Source organism: Mastigoproctus giganteus, chromosome 9 (genome assembly GCF_048544385.1).
Source record: "Mastigoproctus giganteus isolate SK-2022 chromosome 9, ASM4854438v1, whole genome shotgun sequence".
NCBI classification, from domain to species: Eukaryota; Metazoa; Arthropoda; class Arachnida; order Uropygi; family Thelyphonidae; genus Mastigoproctus; species Mastigoproctus giganteus.
Window position 1 is genome coordinate 154,029,421 of NC_143583.1, and position 16,230 is coordinate 154,045,650.

A 16,230-nucleotide genomic window follows, 5' to 3' on the forward strand; every position below is an offset into this window, starting at 1 on the left:
TCTGTGATTTTATCTATGGTACTTCTTCAATAAGTAGAAGGGATAAATGAAAAATTATCTCTATAAATTTGAAATTGAACTGTGAAAGAATATTGACTAGTTGAGGTATTTGTTTCAAATGATTTGGGAAAGGGAAGGGTGGGAATTAGAGGGGATTACATATACTAATTCAGAAGAACTAGCATAGGTGTAATTCCCCCATCTGTAGGAAGACATGCAGCTGAAAAACAGCTGATACCTGTTACTGTAGAGTGCATTGATACTGTTAAAAGAAGTTTTGGGGACCCACCCCATGTGGGAATCTGCATTAGGGTTTTGCTCTTTGAGAAATCAGACAGGTCTAGTTTTCAGTAGGATTGAAATCAACTATGTTTTCTTCTTCCCACTGGAGAAATATCTTAAAATAAGTATTTAAGGAACTTATAGTGGATATTTGGGAAGTAGTAGCTGTTTTGTGCATAAAGGGTTTGTCAAATAAGTAGATTGAATGTATAATCAGCAGAACTATTCAATTTTTCTAGCCAGTGGAATAATCTGCAGGAATGAAAGAACTGAACCTTGGAAAACTCCAAGAATGATAAATGAAAATATCAAAAATGAAAAGTTAAAATTCAGAGAAAAAATTGCCTACCAACTGCAAAATACTTAATACAAAGTATGAAGACCATACCATGGAACTTTCTTAGAAGACATTTATATCAAACATGACCAAAGGCTTTAGAAATGTTGAAGGCAACTTGATTTCCTCTAAATCTTTTTATAGAATTTTTCCAAAGTTAAATAGCATAACCAATGTGTTACTCGTGCATCAGTGCTGTTGGAATTCATAATGGTAATTGTTAATCAAATGGAAAGCTTCCAGATAGTGTAAGAGTTGTCACTGGTAGATTTTTTCATTATTTTGGTTAACAGTTAAGTACAGTTTGGTTAACAGGTAAGATTTATCATCCATTTTTGGAATTGGCTATATATATGTAAATTTTCATGTAGAAGGTGAAACCTTACTGGGAACAAATGAACATAAAAGTGACAAAAAACGGGAATAACTCAGGATCACAGATGTTAAGAACAAGAGAGAGAAATGCTGTTAGGAGACTTCTTAACATGAAGCTTGTTTAGGATTCATCCGATCTCTTTTCTTTTTTTTTCTTTTTTTGACAGCTAAGGAGGTATTAAATGGAATGCATTCTTTATGATAGGAGGAGAGAACATCATCAGTGCATGAATTAGTGGAAAAGTAATAATTCGATTGTAATTCAGCTTTATCTTTACATGAAGTTGCAATAGCATAAACTAAAGTGATTATTTTGCATAAACCATGAGATACAATTAAAACAATGCCAATTATCTGCTTCAGCAGTTCACTACAAACAAAACATGGTGCAATGCCACATACCCGCTTACTAATGAAGCTGCAGTGGAACCATTACAATGTAGCAGAGGGGTGGACAGAAGTTATGGTCTATAGCTTGGAAAAGTCACCCTGAAGGTTCAATCATTTGAATGTGTAGTTTGTTTCCTGTTGTTGGTATTTTTTCAGAATTGGTTTATGACTTGTTGACTCTTTTACAACTGTTTTAAGCTTTAGCATAGGCAGAAAATAAAGCTGGATATTTGGATACAAGTCATTTGTGATGTGCTGTATTCTTATCTTGAACAGCCTTAACACAATTATCAAAAAAGTATGGTTTAGGTAAAGAATGAGAGTTTAGGGAAGAACAAGGATTAAATGATTTCTTCCTTACAAGAATAATTTCAATTATGCAGTCTGAACAAATATTAGATTGGATATCAGTCCAGCCAAGAAAATGAGGAATAGGAGAAATGCAGTTTATCTCATTTCACTCTCTTCTGATGCCCCATGGTGTGAGAGAGAGAAAGGCCATGTGACAGAGGCTCCATCAGAGAGGAGAACATACTTTTAAGGAGTGAGGAAAAGATCAGGAGGGTTAGTTATATGTGGTTAGAATTATGTAGTATTCTACTAGCCCAGTTAACAAGTGTTAATTTAGCTAGTAATGGTCTGAAATCATTAATAATACACACGCTTCTTGATTAGACCGGGGTTCGAGCCTGTCACCACCAAATACGGAGGATGCGGAAAGGTCAAGGGAATGACTACCTCATATTCCCGGAGCAATAAGGCTTTAGTTGCTAATGCTCCTAAAAACCAAACAACAACAAACCGTCCTTTGCACGTCATTAATAATAACAACAGCCACAGCATCTCCTCCAGTTACGTATAACTAGAAAATTGAAACCAGGTAGAGTTGTGAGCATTAAAAGCACCAATATATTTGACACATAGGAAAGTTATATTGGAAGTGGACGTTCCAAAGAAAGAAAGAAAAAGTCAAAAAGTTTTGTATGAATGTGCAGCAGAGTAGCAAAGAAGCAATTGCTATCAACAATAATGATAGTGATTGCTGCATGTGATTTTGTATAGGCTTTCCTTCACCTTATTTTTTGTAGCTTATATAGTATGTTGTATTTATCTGACCAACTGTATAGGTGGTTATTTATTTCACCTTGATATATCAAGTTGGTCTTATTTTTTAACCTTTCTTTGATTTGCTATCAGTGGTCAGGTTTCATGCTGATGCAGCCACACAGTTTTTATCTGTAGTAAAGCAGTATTAGTTACCCATGCACACACGAGTAAATATGCCAAATGTGCACAGTTCAATTTTGTATTGATGTAGCTAATTGCAGACAGTCTTGCAAACTGAGCAGGGAGACATACATTCATTGGTATTTCCATGAACATGAAGAGTCCAAGTGTACAGGGTTATAAAAGCCACCCAGTTCAGTTAGGTGTAAGAATGTTTGAATTTCATTAACTGAGTGAATACTTTGTTTTGTTAGACACATGTTTGTTGTGCCTTTGGATGAGATGAGTGCAGAATTATGTGATAATAGCAGATTTATAAATATAGTTTGACTTTAAATTTGAAGAACTTTTTTTTAATTTTTAACGATACATGTATAGGTAATGATTTTTGAATCTATAAAATTAAAAAACTCAAAATGCAAGTTGCAGCCACCAGTGTGCGAATGTGTGTGAGAAGTCTATTCCTTTTGTTCAGGGTTCACTTTTGATTTGTACCATTGGTTGTGTTGAAATATCAATATGAGATCTTTACCAATGGCAGCAGCCTGTGTGTGTGTGTGTGTGTGTGTGTGTGTGTGTGTGTGTGTGTGTGTGAGAGAGAGAGAGAGAGAGAGAGAGAGAGAGAGAGAGAGAGAGAGAAAAAGAGCATATCTGGAACAATTATTAAATGTTTTTGGGAAGCAGTTATTAAATATAAATATCAAATTCATTTATTAAAACCAAGATTTGGATCAGAAACTCTACATGGATTGCACAATCATCATTGATCATGATGATGTAATTCCACCACTTAATTCTGAAATGTAGCACTCGTGTAGTTTAATATTGGTATATATGCTAGATTTGCAAAAGTGCTCCAAAGGCTGCTGCCATTATTACTATTGATAAAGATGGCTGTCGAAGACCTCTTGTTGACATTTCAAAAGTGCACCGATCAAAAGTGTACCCTAAACAAAAGAAGTAGACTTCACATTGATTTGTGACCCACAAGTTGCCAATAAGTCAAACACATCAAAAAATGCTACATAACCCATTGCAGCAGTGAACTTTGTAGACCATTCAATGTATTTTTAGAATAAAGGCAATTATTGCACTTTGTAACAGTATTCTTTATTTTAAACACATTTGCATTTTCCCTTTAAACAACAGTATTTCATATATAATATAACATATATTATATAGGGAAATACTGTTATAAACTCAGCATAAATTGTAAGGCCGCAGAACATTGCTTTTGAGATTTTCTTTTCATCAGTTAGTAAAAGACATTTAAAAAAAAATGGGCATACATTTTTTAATGTTTATTTTTTGGTAAATACTTAACAGTTGTTTTAATAATGTCTGAAGTCTAAGATATCACTGGATTATTGAATATTGATTTAATACATTAATTATTTTATATTTATTATTCCATCAATTCTGGCTTTGAAAATTATGTATTTTTTTTTTTTTTTAGATACACGCCAATCATTATTTGGGAAGTGGCTGTGCCCCCTCCCACTATTGTCATTCAAGATCATCCAATACCAGTTCCTACTATTGTTGAAGAAATCAAAACTTTAGCTGTTACGTAAGAATAATTTTTTTTCCTGATGCTGTGTAATTATTTATCTGCCTTGAAATGAATAGGTAGTAAGAATTGAATTAATTATAAGTAGAATGTCCAAAAGCCAACAACCACAATATCTGGTGATTGCTGGTCTTTGGTTTTTCCAATTTAGTATTAGCCATATCGCCTCCGTAGCCAGGTGGGAAGGAGCAGCAGTGCACAGCACACGCTTCTTGATTAGACCGGGGTTCGAGCCCGTCACCACCAAATACGGAGGATGCAGAAAGATCAGGGAATGACCACTGCATATTCACGGAGCAATATGGCCTTAGTTGCTAATGCCCCTAAAAACCAAATAACAATAACAATATTAGCCATATAGTGCAAGGAAACTACAGGCTTTTGCTGCACCTGCCAATAAAAAAAAAGTATATAAGAAAATGCAAATTATGTGCTTCCCTCCTTGCGCGTGTAACTGTCCAGTTGACCTTTTAATTTCTTCAAACTGTCAGCTTCAACATGCAAAGGCAACTTGTTCCAGTAATAAACAACTCTTGCAAGAGCAACAACTGTAATTTGAATTTATGGGCCCTAGTTCTGAAATTCTTTAGGACAGTGAAAATTCTGCCTTCATTCATCTTACTAACCCCTCTCAGAGCCTTATAAACCTCAATCAGTCTCCTCTAAGGTGCTTGATTGCCAAGATCTGTAGCCCATGTAATCAAAATCCTCCTATGCTCACTCTTTTGCCAATCTCACCATGCGAGTTGACTATCTGTAGACCTTTTCAAGAAGTCAATGTCTTTTATCAGATGAAATCTCCATACTTGAGCACAGTATTCCAATTGTGGTTTTACAATTGCCTTATACGCGAAATTATAATCCCCCTATCTCTACAGGATAATGTTTGATAAATCATTGATAGGACACCATGGACTTTTTTACCTCCTGTTTACACTGCTCAGAAAACTTCATATCTGCCCATATTGTAATCCCAGATCCCTTTCTTCTACTGTTTTTAATTTAACCCTACCAAGTTTGCAGAGGATACATAGGTTGGCATGGTTGTTAATGACAGTAATTGCAATGTGCTATTGCAACAGGATCTAGAAAATTTGGGCAGCTGGGCTGAGAAATGGCAACTGGAGTTTAACATTGAGAAATGAAAAGTACTGCATATGGGTAGAATTAACCCTGAGGAACGTACCAACTGTGTAGTACTACACTTAGGGTGGCAGAAAATGAAAAAGACCTGGGAGTAATTGTGCAGTGAGATATGAAGTTTTCTGAGCAATGCAGACAGACTGCAAGAGCAGATCATGAGGTTTTGTCAATGATATACAGGAACTTTGCTAGCAGGGAAAAGGAGGTGATTATCCCTTTGTATAAGGCAATGGTCAGGCCACGCCTTGAGTACTGCGTACAGGTCTGGAGGCCTCATTTTATGAAGGATGTAGATTTGCTTGAGCGTGTACAGAGAAGGGCAACAAGATTGGTGAGGGGAATGAAGGGATTCTCTTACCAAGAGAGGCTTAAGTTCTGAAAATTGCAGCGGCTGGAGACTAGGCACCTGTGAGGTGATCTGATTGAGGTGTATAAGACCTTGAATGGATTGAGTACGCTGAATTCTGATGGGATTCTTCCACTTGCTCAGATTACGAACCTAAGCGGGCATAAATTCAAATTGAGGAAAGACAGTTGTAGAATAGATGTGCGGAAATTTGCCTTTAGCCATTGGGTGGTTAACTGCTGGAACAAACTTCCATCTGTCATTGTGGAAGTTAATAGCTTAAATAAATTCAAGGAGGAACTGGACAAACATTTAGAGGGAATGGTTTTGTAAATTTTTTTTTTTTTTTTTGGCTTATGCTACATAAGCTCATACACTTGTTTTCTTGCATCACATGCCTCTATTACTAAGTGTATAAATTATTTTGGGATTGCTATTTTTGAAGTATAAGGCCCCAGTGCCAAGGGATAGTGTCCAAGTGATTTTTCCTGAGCGATATATAGTGTGATTTTCCCAGTGATTACATTCTGTTTTATTTCTAGTTCCTTTTGTATCCTCAGTTCTTTGTAAGTGGTTCTGTTCTTAGTAGACTTTGAGAAAGAATCCGGAAAGAAATATCACCTTTCCTTTCTTAGTATATTTATAAATCTATTCACTAACAAACTAACTAACTTCTCCAGCCACTTGGTCACTAGGTGGCATCACTGCTGCCTCCACGTGGCAGGACCAATAATCTGGGGAGAAATTTATCCTCCAGGGCAAAAAGGAGCAATGATGGATATAAATGGCTATCCACCTCTAGAACCTTAAGCTCATGGCCAGAGACATCGCCTCATAATGACCCAAACAAACCTAAAAGGCTTCAAAGGGAAGCACAGTGTCATGACTTGCCCAATTTTTTGGTAATACACTCCCTATCCACCCAGCCTGTGGGCAAGTTATCAGCATTTCTAATTCAAAGATATTTGGAATCCATCACTGGATTACCAAAAATGGTGAAACAAGCTGCAATTGCAAGACCTCCTGATTGAAACAGCTTCCTCAAAACATTCTGAATGGCTGCTAAAAATATTCTGAATGGCTGAATGTTTTTAGCAGGATCACGAAGCCATACACAAACAGATTGTTCAGCCTCAACTCCCGTTTGCCCCAACTGCAAAGGGAACCACCCTGCTATTTCCAAATCATATGAAATGTGGAAAAAAAATCCATAAATACAAAATTTAATATAAAGTCACATATCCTGAGGCATGCAGACAGATTATGTTGACCATGCCTAGTCGATCCTTTGCTGACATCCGTAGCTATTCTTCAACTGCAGTTCAAACAGATGTGTTAATTCTGCCCAGCACTACTCTTGCTAACTGGGTTAAAGCAACCCTATCAACATCTGGAAAAGACACTCCTAAAACTAAAACCAATGAAGCCACTCCAATCTGTATTCCAACTGATACTCCAACAGTCTTGATTGACATAGAAAACTATGTCAATGAAAACTGCTAAAGACTCTAAGAAAACCGAAGCACCCACCAACAGTATGGAAATGAATGAACACCAAGATTATGAGTAACCCATCCTGGAACTTCATGCCAATGACACAATGGATACTGGACACCCCATATTTCCAAAAAGAAGACAGGAAAAAATGCTCCATACAGTCAGATGAATCATCCTCAACTAAACTGAAATGATGCAAAACACCGTACAAAGGAACTGCAGAGGACTAAGCAGCCATTCAGATGATTTGAAGGATTTACTCACCCAATTTAATCCCATAGGTGTATGCCTACAGGAAACATTCCTGTCACTGCAGGTCTCTCCAAAATTTTCAAATTATATCATGTACAGATGAGATAGAAGATCAGAATCTCCTGCGCGTGGAGGAGTAGTAGTTATTCTTATTAATTCTAATATTCCATCGAGGCCCATCCAGTTACAAATCTCCCTAGAAGTTATGGCAGCTCGTATTGAAATTGGTAATTCAGTTACCCTTGTTTCTATTTACATTCCTCCATTTCTGCTATTACCCCATTCAGAACTGGACAATCTCCTTACACAACTTCCAACACCAATTTGCCTTTTCTATGATTTTAATGGCCACCATTCATTGTGGGGATCCACTACAATGGATGCAAGAGGCAAATTGAATGAAGAGTTTTTGAATAACAATGATATAAATATACTAAACTCTGGATCTCCCACATATATCCACCTACCTACAGGATCCACTTCTGTAATTGACTTGTCAGTTTTTTCACCATCCATCTTTCCAATCATGACACGATCGGTGTTAACTGATCCCTTTAAAAGCGATCATTTTTTGATTATTATTTAGAAAATGGCTATTCTGCCCAAATAATGTCTAGACAGACTTTATGTTTAACCCTGCTTAGATTATGTAACTGCATACATAACCAATCAGATTCTGACAGCATCTGATGCATCTATTCCAAAATCCAAGACATATCGCATTCACTGGAATCACTGGTGGAATACAGATTGCCTTCATGCCAAACAGTAGAAAAACGATGCGTGGAATAATTTCCGAAAGTATCCCACCACAACTAACTTAATCGCTTATAAGAGACTTAAAGTTAAAGTCTCTTATTAAATGGAAAGCAAAATGTGATTCGTGGATTGCCTTTGTCTCAACAGTCACAAAAGACACCAACACCTGGCTCATCTGGAAAAGGATACAGGCCCTGAATGGCAAATTTGCTCGGTTGCCCTCTCTGATACTTCATTGGAAAGGGAAAGACATGTCTACTCCTGAAGAAGTTGCTAATGCACTAGCAGAATCATTTTCTACAATCTCTGGTTCTGCTTCCTATGCATCCTCTTCCAAAACATTAAAGCAGCTGCAGAACTGCATAAAACCAACTTCTTCACGTGCCACTCCTTCCTGTACAACCAACTCTTTACATTAACAGAACTCAAAGAATCGGTAAATAGATCATCCAATAGTGCTGCAGACCCAGATGGTATTCATTACATTATGCTGAAGTATTTCCCTGAAAAGGACTTGCTTACTTCGTTGATCTTCTATGAAAATGCTTATCCTTCTTCCTGGCGCCATTCTTTTATTATTGCCATACGAAAACCAGGAAGAGATCCTACCCAGGTTCAAAATTATAGGCCCATATCTCTCACGAGCTGTTGGGTAAAATTTTCAAAAGGATAGGTCATACAAGGCTCGCTTACATCCTGGAGTCACAGAATCTCCTGCCAGATCATCAATATGGCTTTAAAAAAAAATATATATCAACCCTAGACTTGCTCATCAAAGCCAAATCTCATATCCACAATGCCTTTGTCAGGAAACATCTAGTCATGGTCAACTTAGATCTTGAAAAGGCATTTGACACTACCTAGCATCATAGTATTGTTATGGATCTTTACCATCTGGAATTTAGGGGCCATTTGCCTGAAATAATTAAAAATTTCTTGCAATTTCACACTTTTCAGGTCCGGTGTGAAAAAATACTCTCTGCTTCTCACATTCAGGAAGAAAAACTCCTGCGGGGATTGATGCTTAATTAAACACTTTTTGCAATTAGAGTTAGCAGCATGACACAAGATATCCCAAAAACTGTTGAAACTTATATATATGCAGACGATCTTACCATTTCCTGTCAGTCTCAAAGTATCAATACCATTGAATGCCAATTCCAACTTGCCTTAACCAAATTAGAATCCTGGACTTTAATCGACTATCAGAAAAGAAATGCACTGCACTCACTTTTGCAAGCGTCAGGCTCTCCGTCCTGATTCTGAATTACAAATCACAATATTCCCATCCCACTTGCTGCCAATGTCAGATTTCTTGGTCTGATATTAGACAGCAAGCTCACATCACTCATTTAAGAAATGCTTGTCTAATGCATATGAACATACTTCAGTCAGTCTCGTCCATGTCTTGGGGAGCTGATCGATATACTTTACTTCACCTTTACAAAATTTTAATCCATTCATGCTTAGATTATGGTTGTCTAGTATGACTCTGCCAGAAGCACAACTTTACAACATCTAAATATAATCCAGCACAGTGCTCTGAGGATTGCATTGGGCACTTTCAGGTCTTCTCCAATCCAAAGTCTTTATATTGAAGCGCATGATCCTCCATCTTCGTAGGAAAACATTACTGCTCCAATACACTGCTAATATCCAGAGTCATCCATCACACCCCCAGTTGGGAGTATCTTTATAATACCCCTCGACGTGGGCACCTGTACGTGGTGAGGGGACCTCCCAGTGATGCTGCTGGTTTTCCAGATTAGCATCACTGGGATCTAACGCCCATACCTTGGTTCCAGGGTTACATCATTGGAATCTGGCATGTGCAGGCGTGCGCCGCAACCCTGGTTGAGGGGCCCAGCCTTAATACACCACTTTGGCCCCTACTTCGACAAGACGGGAGGTCCCGGACCGGCCCAACTGGGATCAATCGGCGGGTGGTTTTTACTGCTAGGGTCAACTGCGTTCCAATAAGTCTCCCTCCCTATGGTCCTGGGACGGGATAAAGACTTATTGGTAACGTGGGTATGGTGCTCCTAAGCGAACTCGGCGTCCCATTCGTGTACGCAGTACCTGCTAGTTCACAAGTGGGCGTCCCCTCGTAGGGCTCCGTGGTGGGTGAGGTACTTAGGCATCAGACACTTTCTCTTTACTCATATGAGTAATTTAAATCTAATTTCTTCTGGGGCCCGAACAAAGCCCCTACCTAATCGATCAGATGAGAGTGAGAGCAATTCTGCAAAAAGAGCCAGAACTGATGATAAAACACCACCATCGATGACACCGCTTTTCCTCATTCTCCATTCCACCGGAGAGCAGTCAGTTGGAAAGATGTCACCCTTCTTTATCCAGAAAGGATTAGAAGGGTTGGCAGGTTCACCAAAATCCGTTAAACGACTGCGTTCTGGCGACCTTTTGGTTGAAGCTTCCAGCACAAAACAAGCTGAAAAATTCTTGAACTCTACATCCATAGGGGGAATACCTATCATCGTAACCCCCCACAAAACTTTGAACTCTTCACGTGATGTCATTGCAGAGTGGGACCTTCTTTGTGTTTCTGAAGAAGAGATCTGCTCTGAATTGAAAGAACAAGGAGTGACGGCTGTCAAAAGAATATCAATGAGAAAGGATGGGAATCTCGTCCCTACCTGAGTTCTCATCCTAACATTTAACACCTCACGGCCTCCAGGTTCCATCAAGGCAGGCTATCCAAACTGCCCAGTGAGGAGTTATATCCCAAACCCACTGCGGTGTTTTAGATGCCAAAAATACGGCCACTCACAAACATCTTGTCGTGGTAACCCTGCCTGTGCTCGATGTGGTGTTAAAGACCACGAGAGCAAGGAATGTTCAGCTCCAAAACCGACCTGTGTCAAGAAATGCCAAGGAGAGCACCCTGCCTACTCTAGAGCATGCCAGCGGTGGAAGGATGAAAAAGAAATCCAAAAACTGAAAACAGAGCTGAATATTTCCTACCCAGAGGCCAGAAAACGTATCCAACCAATAAATAGCGGGAAACCTTCATATGCCCAGAAGGTTTCTGCTAAGTGCACTATCGGTACACAAACTGAGATGACTATACCACCAAGAGAGTCAGTCACCCCGATTGCACGTTATTTATTGAGTTCACAAAAGCCCACCAAAAAAACACAATCAGCTGCCACTCCTATATCCATACCTCCTAGTGCTCCACCACTACCAAAACCAAGTGGTAAAGAAAAGCCAAAAGCTTCAGAAGAGTCATCCGTGACACCAGAAACAATGGATGTAGAGAACAAGGAGGTACCGGATGAATCAGTCTTGGAACTCTTTGTGGAGGAAGAAATGGACACTGGACAGCATCCATTCTTCCCCAAAAAAGATAAATCCAAGACTGACAAAATAAAGCCCTCAGCACCTCAGAAGCCACCTGATGGACCTACCAAGCCAAAATAATGGCTAAATTCCTACAATGGAATTGTTGTGGATTCCGGCGAAACACTGATGACATCAAGGCCCTCCTGCAAAAGCACGAGCCAGTTTCCTTTTGCTTGCAGGAGACTTATCTAAAAGCAAATAATGATCCCACCATGCATAACATCACAATTTTTCGAAAAGATAGAATTGCAGATGGTCCTGCTCATGGAGGAGTGGCTATCCTTGTGGGCAACCAGACCCCAGTTCAGCCCTTGCTAGTTACAACCAGCATAGAGGCTGTTGCAATTCGCCTTTCAGTGGGATTTTTATTAACTGTGTGCTCTATTTATTTGCCACCTGGGACTGACATCTCCCAGGAAGACCTTGATGATCTTGTAACACAGTTGCCTCCCCCTTTCTTACTTCTTTAGCCAACCAGGCTAGCCGAGTGGGTAAAGTACCTACCCGGCAACCCAAAGGTCGCGGGTTCGATTCCCGCCTCGGGCTTGGATCAAAGTACTGCAAAAACATTGGGAGGTGCAATATGGCCACAGAAGCCGATGCGCCAATAACTACCAAATCAAAAAAAAAAAAAAAATCTTTCTTACTTCTCGGGGATTTTAATGGACATAACACCCTGTGGGGTAGTGCTAACATCAATGGACATAACACCCTGTGGGGTAGTGCTAACATCAATGGACAATGCAAAATGACAATGACCTTTCCCTTCTAAATATTGGAACAAATACCTTCTTCCACATGCTTACCCGTACTTTTTCTGCTATTGATCTCTCTATCTGCTCCCCTGCTCTACTCCCTTCACTCACTTGGGAAGTGGAGGAGAATCCATACGGAAGTGACCACTTCCCTGTGATAACCTCATTACACAGTGGGAGACCATGTCTTCCCTTCAGGTTACCATGGTGGAAGATTGATCAGGCTGACTGGACTGCCTTTCAACATCAGGCAAATTTTGACCTCAGTACGGTCAGTCAGGAGCCAATCAATGATGCAGTAACGTACATCACAGAAATTATCGTCCAAGCAGCTGCGAATGCTGTTCCAAAAACATCTACCCGGTTTCCACCATTTCCCAAACTTTGGTGGAATTCACAATGTACAGCAGCAAAAAAGGCTCAAAACAAAGCGTGGGGGATATTCCGCCGATATCCTACCACTGTTAATCTAATAGCCTTCAAGTGTGCACGAGCCAAAGCACCGCTACATTCGCCGTCAGAGTCAAAAGGAATCATGGATCCGTTTTACATCATCTATTAACCAGGCTACCAATTCTAAGGTAGTCTGGGATAAAATCCGGAAAATGAAAATGAAGGGAAAATACACATCCCACCCTTCTTCAATCCTAGATTATAATGGATGCGCTATTGCAGATTCAACTGCAATAGCCAATTCTTTTTGGGAAACTTTCTCTAACATCTCTGCAACATCTTCGTATTCCCCAGAGTTCCTGGTCCTGAAACATAAACTCGAAAAACAGGCACTTAATTTTAAGTCTAAGAGCATCTATCCCTACAATGGGGCATTCACTATGCAGGAACTGAAAACAGCCCTCACTCTTTCCAAAGCAAGTGCCGTTGGACCGGATGGCATCCATTATGAAATGATTAAATATCTTTCACCAAAATCTATGGATTATCTGCTCTTTCTATATAACAGAATCTTTATTGAAGGGCAGTTTCCGGATTCCTGGCGCAAGGCAATTGTTCTTGCCTTTGCTAAGCCAGGAAAGGATCCAAAAGTCACTACCAATTATCGTCCTATTGCTCTGACTAGCTGTCTGTGCAAAATCCTGGAGAGAGTGGTTAATTTTCATTTAATATGGTACTTCGAAGCAAATGACCTTCTCTCCAACATCCAGTGCGGCTTCCGAAGGAACCGGTCCACTTTGGACCATCTTATTAGACTGGAAACATCCATCCAGGATGCTCGTTCTCCTCTACATCTTGGGGTAGCCGACCGGGCTAGCCGAGTGGGTCAAGTACCTGCCCGGCAACCCAAAGGTCGCAGGTTCGATTCCCGCCTCGGGCTTGGATCAAAGTGACACAACTTGGAGATTTGGCATCTTAAGAGATTTGCATAGCCTAGGCCTTAGAGGGCATCTCCCCTTTTTTATTCAAAACTTTTTAGCCAATCAATCTTTCCAAGTTCGTGTGGGATCCTCACTCTCTCGTTCCTTCAGCCAAGAGAAGGGAGTACCACAAGGATCAGTATTAAGTGTCATGCTTTTCGCCATCAAAATAAATTCCATCACAGAACAACTTCCTCCAACTGTAAACAGTGCCCTCTACGTTCATGACTTTAGCATATTTTGTCAGTCATGCAACGTGAGGGTTATTGAAAGACAACTGCAGAAAGCCATTGATCGCTTCAACTCCTGGGCACTTACTAATGGCTTCAGGTTCTCGCTGGAAAAGACCGTTTGCGTACACTTTTGTCGTAAGCGTAATCTTCATCCTGAACCTGAATTAAGGCTCGGACAAAATGCTATTCCAGTAGCAGCGAACACAAAATTCTTGGGACTCATATTCGATAAAAAACTGACCTTTCTGGATCATATCCGTCAACTGTGCACAAAGTGCACAAGAGGCCTTAATATTCTCCGCTCGTTCTCCTCTACATCTTGGGGTAGCCGACCGGGCTAGCCGAGTGGGTAAAGTACCTGCCCGGCAACCCAAAGGTCGCGGGTTCGATTCCCGCCTCGGGCTTGGATCAAAGTACTGCAAAAACCTTGGGAGGTGTAATATGGCCACAGAAGCCGATGCGCCAACAACTACCAAATCAAAAAAAAAACATCTTGGGGTGCAGACCGATGCACCCTTCTTCGGCTTTACCGTACACTTGTGCGATCCAAATTAGATTATGGGTCCCAGGTATATTCTTCAGCCAGAGACAGTGCCCTTCGATGGCTGGACCCTGTCCATCATCAGGCTCTCCGTATCGCTACTGGAGCATATAGAACATCTCCTGTCCAGAGTTTATACGTCGAAGCAAACGAACCACCGTTATCGCTTTGACGTAAGCAGTTGTCTCTAAAGTACGCTCTAAAACTGAAATCCCTGCCAGACCATCCTACATGACCATTCATTTTTGAGCCACGATGGGAAAATTTGTACAATGCCCGTAAGACTGCCAATCGTCCTTTTGGTATTCGTCTCCAAGAGCTACTCATAGAACTTAATATCAAGGTAGACAAGGTTGCCCAAACACCAAAGCAACCCCTTCCGCCCTGGCATGTGACGTCCCTTAGAAATTGGGGAAAGTCGGACACTCCATCATATATCTACCTGCAGCTTTATTCAGCACACCGTGCTCAACATTCTGACTTTGCGCCAGTTTACACAGACGGTTCGAAGTCGGAATCATATGTGGGATCTGCTGCTGTCTTTACAGACACCACTACATTGGAGCAGATTCCCTCTGAATGCAGCATATTTACTGCAGAGCTGCATGCTATAGAGTTAGCCTTGGATCAAATTAGTAAATGCCAATACAAATGGTTCATTTTATATTCCGACTCCCTCAGTGTGTTACAGGCTTTAATATCTGTGAGATATTATCCTCATCCGGTTCTGTCTTGTATTCAGCAGAAGATTCACTTTCTCCATGAACGTGAATATGATATCCGCTTCTGCTGGATTCCCAGCCACATTGGGATTAGGGGAAATGATTTGGCTGACACCGCAGCCAAATCAGCAATTCCCAGTAATAATCGCTGCCTGTCAGTCCCCTATACAGACTACAGGCAAGTAATACACATGAAGATACACTCCCAATGGCAGGATTCGTGGAATAGACACTGCAAATAAATTATATCGTATAAAGCCTGTAATTGAACCGTGGCAGTCTAGTCTGCGCAGGAATCGTAAGGAGGAAGTTGTTCTTGCCCGGACCCGCATAGGACATAGTCATTTGACTCATTCGTTTTTGCTGAGGGCTGATGACCCTCCTATGTGTGAGTTCTGTGGCACAATTTTAACTATCAGACACATTTTAATTGATTGTCCAGATTTTAGTAATATCCGTTTTACCGCTTTTAATCATCTGACTGAGCCGTATACACTCAGTCAGATTTTATCTGACAATGACCATGTGTCTGCTATTTTTAGCTTTTATAAATCAATAAAGGTTTTTACTTGTATTTAATATTTACTTGTTATTGTTATTTCTTTATTGATTTATCTTTTTGCATTTTATACCTTTGTTATTTTATATTTTGACATGGTGACCTAAGTAATTAGGTCAGTGGAACAAAAATTTTTATATATCACCTGGTTGTGGCGCAATATAGCCTTAGTCGCTAATGCGCCAATAAAACCCAAGCAACAACAACATCTTTATAATACTCGGTGGGATTTGTTCTCTGAGAGCAAACCAAATGAAAATAGACCTGCTTCACTCAGGATTAATGAGCTTGTTAAGAGTTGGAATATTGATTTAAGTGATATTTTTCAGTGTTCTACCTTGGACGTATGTTTCTGCCTCTTACAATATAAATTTTCTTCAGTGGGGAAAAAATGTCATACCTCCTTGCAATATCAGGCAGTTGCACTCAGTTCACGCTACTCTGAACTCCTGTGCCTGTAAAATCTATGCTGACGGATCGTAAATTGCCAGTAAAGTTGGTGGTGC

General features: G+C 40.1%; 1 protein-coding gene across 1 annotated transcript in view; it reads left to right on the plus strand.

Moving 5' to 3' along the window:
- The window catches only part of fab1 (1-phosphatidylinositol 3-phosphate 5-kinase fab1), an 809,612-nt gene that overhangs the window by 488,136 nt on the left and 305,246 nt on the right, over positions 1-16,230 (plus strand). Inside the window, exon 24 of the mRNA XM_090380831.1 lies at positions 4,068-4,181. Coding sequence (XP_090236957.1) covers positions 4,068-4,181 — 114 coding nt within the window. The remainder of the gene's footprint in view (positions 1-4,067; positions 4,182-16,230) is intronic.